This window comes from Montipora capricornis, chromosome 6, assembly GCF_036669925.1.
Source record: "Montipora capricornis isolate CH-2021 chromosome 6, ASM3666992v2, whole genome shotgun sequence".
Lineage (NCBI taxonomy): Eukaryota > Metazoa > Cnidaria > Anthozoa > Scleractinia > Acroporidae > Montipora > Montipora capricornis.
The window spans coordinates 2,865,754-2,870,753 of NC_090888.1; the positions used below are offsets into that span (position 1 = coordinate 2,865,754).

Sequence of the window (5,000 nt, forward strand, 5' to 3'; positions counted from 1 at the left end):
TCTCTGTACGGTGGCCAATTTACATTATCAACTCCGTTGATAAAACCAAATTTTTGTAAGAATATTTCAGTTTTTATTTTTATTTTTTAAATTACATTAGTTCGGTCAACTGCGGGAACGTGTAAAGAAAACCCATCATATTAATCACTATGGAGACTCTGTGCCTTAAAATACAGTGCATACGTGGAAGGAATATCTCCTCTTGTTACAATTGTCCCGCTTTCGTCCCACTTATCATTTTGATTTCAAGCAAAACAGAACCGCTTGAATTTTAAACATTTAAATACCAAGACATAAAGCTTTAACATCAATTCCAAAACATCTAGGCTTCTCTGTTATATTTATTCTTATTTATTTCAGATAGCCATTACACTTGGTACTCTTTCAGTGGACTATCCTTCGCTGTTCGGCTTGTGTGCGCTCCAGTTACCACTGGTCAGCAGTCTCTTGAACCCTATGATATACGGTATCAGGTGGCTTCCTTACAGAAGGGCATACCATCGGGCACTGAGGTGGCCTTGAACAAAATGTTGCAACAGGAAATTTCAAAAATCATCGCGTTCAAGGTCGCATAACTTTAACTGTAAGTATGCGGGCTGGCTGATATTTTACTTGAGTATCATGGAAAGAGTGAATTTCGTCAAACGCCGCTATCAGAAATTTATAACACGTTTGAAACGTGTTTTAAGGGCCATTTAAGCGGTTTCGACATTGTCTTCAACATGTGCCTTTGAACCTAAGTCTGGAGTGTTTTATCAAGTTGACAACATTGTTAAAAGTGTAAAAAATTGAAAGCTTGTTCAATTAAATTTACACTAGTTAAAGAGGCAGTGTCACGCTATTTCAGTCCAACTTAAAACACTAAAATACGTCTTTGCATCAATCAAGACCAAAAATCAATGGTGTACTTTGTTGCCAATAACAACTGAAGTGCACTGAAGCTATTCTTAGTTATTTGCATCCATGGATGGAGAGAGGATGGAAATTGATTGATACTTGAAAAAACTGGCCAGTTTTTTTCGAGTTTGGAGATGGAATCCGCAGAAAGTCGCCAAAAATTAAATAGCTCTATGTGCAGTAAATATATTTCATATCTTGTCAGTGGGTTGTCAGGAATGTTGTACGTGCGAGCTCTAGTACTAAATTAGATTTTTACCCTTTGTCAGTTTGAGATCTTCGCAGTTATGAACGCTACTTTAATAGCAACGAACGGAACTTGAGCCTGAAAATTTCAGGCTTAAACTGGATTCAAACCCGTGCCCTTTCTACTAGTGAAATATTTTGTCATCCACTTTTGGCTCGAAAAGGTCGAGGGAAATGAAATCGTTTAAGCCTGCGAAGTATCCAAAAAATAAATTGGGTGCGCGAGGTTTCAGAGTAAACAAGGAAATGAAAGGTTCACATTTGTATGCTCGCGTTTTCGTCAAATTAAAAGCTCAAATTTGATGATTTTATGTCGTTGTTACGCAGGGTAACGCAAACATATGTGCTAAAATGCGCACGGCACGATTATTTCTGCTCTTTTAACCAACGATACTATTGTTTTGTGGAGCCAGTGTCGTTGCCGAGGTTGCCATCGTTTCTGAAACTCCGTTTTGTCTGCACCCAGTACCAGCAAGGTTTCCTTATTTCTTTACAGCCACCACAAGCGCTGACCACAGCTTCTGGATATCGGATGGTTTTGTAGAGGCCGACGCTGATCATGAAAACGCTTTTCACGTTCTTTTTAGTAGCACCTCGTACATTAAGCCACTCGACTTCAACTTAGATGAGCTGGAAATGTTCGAGCAAAATTCAAGATACACCAATATGGCGCCCTTGTCAATATCCAATGGCCAAAAACCCATCAGAATGAAAGATACGACGTGGTGGGCGGGTGGAAATCATTTTCAGAATATATTGGATTTCATCGAGGCCAAGACGGGAGGAAATCATATATCTAGAAATAACAAATGCGCAAATGAGGCTGACATACCTAGCGCAGAGACTCGTCAAAATCATACCAGTGCATACACTCGGTCCGTACATAAACGTGAACCTGCGGTACCAGGTCATGCAAGTGACCTCGAGTTATCTCTTTTTGGACAAAACACTTCAGATATCCCGAGTGTTGAGCGGTGTGATAAACACAAACATAGCGCTACATGCTCCTGTCTTGGAAAATCAAAATACTATCCTGTGGAAAGGAAAAATCGCGAGATGGAGTCATTAATGCCTGACGCAATAGAGAATCTTACCTCTAGAGATGCACTTCCTACAGACGTACACCTTTAATCTGGCAGTAAACTATACACGAAAAGAGAATTAATTCTCCCACTGACGTAGACAATTTTACACAATTGTCTCTTATAAACACCTCAAAATTCAGGCCCCAGTTATTCGAAGGGTGGATCATCGCTATCCACCGGATAAATCGCTATCCACTGGATAACTCAGATGGTGTTGCTAGTGTTTATCCGCTGGATAGTGATTTATATAGCTTTATCCATCCTTGGACTGAACAACCGAGGCCAGGTCTCTTTATAACGGGAACTCAGTTGGGAGAGCATTGCACCGGCATCGCACATGTCATGAGTTTGAATCCCGTCGGAGCCGCTTGAATTTTTTGAGGTGTCTATAAAGATAATTGCTCAAATTGCTTAAATTGCCAGTTTTGTTTCAAGAAGGAACTTTCTTTGGGAAAAATCATATCTCCTCTATTTTGTCCTTAGTTTCAATAACTGTTATTCATCGTCATCAAATTTATGTGACACGGAAAGGCTAAGTTATTTCTTATAACGCTTTAATTATCACATCTGGATTCAGAATATCCCTATTATGGACCTTCGACATCTATCCAAAAAAGACATTGTAGAAAAAAGACGTGAATTATATCACCTACTGAACGGAGATGTTTTCTACCCAAGTAAGAATTGGCCCAAAGATACATTATCTATATTTTGGAAGAAACCCATTGGAGACCTAGACACATTCAAGCTCATGTTGTTTTTCATTGGAAACGGTTGCTCACCTCATGTTATATCAGAATGGATTCTCTCCTCTCTATATTGGGCTGAACCAGCTAAATGGGACAAGCGCAAACGCCAGATTGACTTTATCCACAGCAACATTGATACCAAGAGACACATATGGTTCTATTATGACATCCACTGCAATGATTGGCTATACCTAATTGGTCTAAAACGATGCAAAAATCAAGAAATCTCCTTGCAATTCCTTAATTCAACTAGCACCTAATCAATAATTCTGTGTAAAAAAAATTTTTGTTTGACTTATTTCATAACACCTTCTTTCAAATTTTGAATTAAATCTCGAACTTTAATACTTTATTCATATCATAATTAGTATTTCAATTATTATTGCTAAGTTTATTTGTCTCTCACAAATTCCATCATTCACTAAAGAGGATTTTTCAAAGAATACTCTCACTAATTTTGAGTGCTCTGATTTATCCCATTGTTGGGTTCAAAGACCGAATAAGTTTTCCATAATTCTTAGTATACCAAGAATTTTTTGTAATAGAAAATATTTGTCCTTATTTTTTACTATTATTTGATCGAAAAATCTTATATTGTAAAGGATTTTGTACATCTTTAATTTTGGTTACTTTTTCTGTCTCCAGTTAAATTTCTTTATTTTTTCTATTCACTTTTTATCACTTATTTTAATTTTCATCATTATGTTCCCTTATCTATTTATTTTTTATCCAAGCTTTGTCTTAGAAAGTTCCTCCCTTTTAATACACTCTTGTACTTCTGGTTGTTTTTGAAATTAAAATTTTAATTTCACACAGAGTTTGTTTCTTTCGTTAACTTTATTGTGGGGTTGAGAGTTTGCTTTGTGAACATCTCGCCCTCATTTTACAGACTAACCATAACTTTTGTCTATGATTTTCCCTCAACTCACCATCCACACACACACTATTCCCCAAAACTACCTACTGATTAATGAATGTTTTAATTAGTAGAGAGAAACCCCTTCTTGTAAAGCGGATTCTTCTATAAACACCAACTAAGACAGCCGCAAAGGTTACTAGGTTATCTGCTGCATCATGTATTCATATCAAACAAAAAACCTATATAACGGGAACTCAGTTGGGAGAGCATTGCACCGGCATCGCACATGTCATGAGTTTGAATCCCGTCGGAGCCGCTTGAATTTTTGAGGTGTCTATAAAGACAATTGCTTAAATTACCTACGTAAGGGCGAGGATTATTTCTCTATTAGGGGGTACATGTTTGCGACATCTGTGATCGTGTTCACAATCAGCTTAAGGTTATAAAGCGTTTCAGAAATATTGTATCCAGTAATACTAAAACTAGGGTGTATAAAGCTTTCATCATGCCATATCTCCCATATTGTAGTAGTGTATGGCACTTTTCGCGCGGCTAGGTCTGGGCCGGGTTGAGGGTCGACCCCGTCGTTTTGTCACGGGGCCCAGACCTATCCCGCGCTCTTCCCATATGGCGTCTGATAACCGTCTGATAGTGTTTCTTGGCGACACAACATCTACCGCTTGCACGCAGGCTAACACTGTCCAAGCATGAAAAATGAATAATTATGTAAATAAGTCTGAATGCCCAACCTTACGAATGAGTCAGTTTGATTTTGAAATCACTTTCTCTGGCAACATTAAATGAGAAGACTCAAGAGCGCTGTGGGAACTTCTGTTAGCGAAAACAAAATGGAGGACGAGGATACCAAGCGGAAAGCAGGAAGAGAAATTTCAAGACAGTCTTCACAAGACACGTCACAACTGTCCTCTATGTTTTATAAATGTTATTATTTCTTATTTTACATTGGCATCGGAAGTTCATTTCCTTATATAGCTTTGTATTTCAAACAACTTGGACTTACGGCTGGTCAAACGGGTGCTGTACTTGGGTTGCGATTCTTAACAAAATTTATCGGCTCACCAATATGGGGAATAATTGGTGACAAGTACAAAGTACATAAAGTTATTCTACTTGCCTCACTGGTGTCATTCACAGCCGGAAACT

The 5,000-nt window shown here is 38.1% G+C and overlaps 1 protein-coding gene and 1 pseudogene across 1 annotated transcript in view; both read left to right on the forward strand.

The window, feature by feature from the left end:
• Window positions 1-2,274, forward strand: part of LOC138053107 (type-1 angiotensin II receptor B-like) — a 3,756-nt pseudogene extending 1,482 nt beyond the window's left edge.
• A 2,311-nt stretch (window positions 2,275-4,585) lies between these two features.
• The window catches only part of LOC138054595 (major facilitator superfamily domain-containing protein 6-like), a 13,780-nt gene continuing 13,365 nt past the window's right edge, over window positions 4,586-5,000 (forward strand). The window contains exon 1 of the mRNA XM_068901097.1: window positions 4,586-5,000. This exon is cut by the window's right edge and continues 954 nt beyond it. Coding sequence (XP_068757198.1) covers window positions 4,637-5,000 — 364 coding nt within the window. The 5' untranslated portion in view covers window positions 4,586-4,636.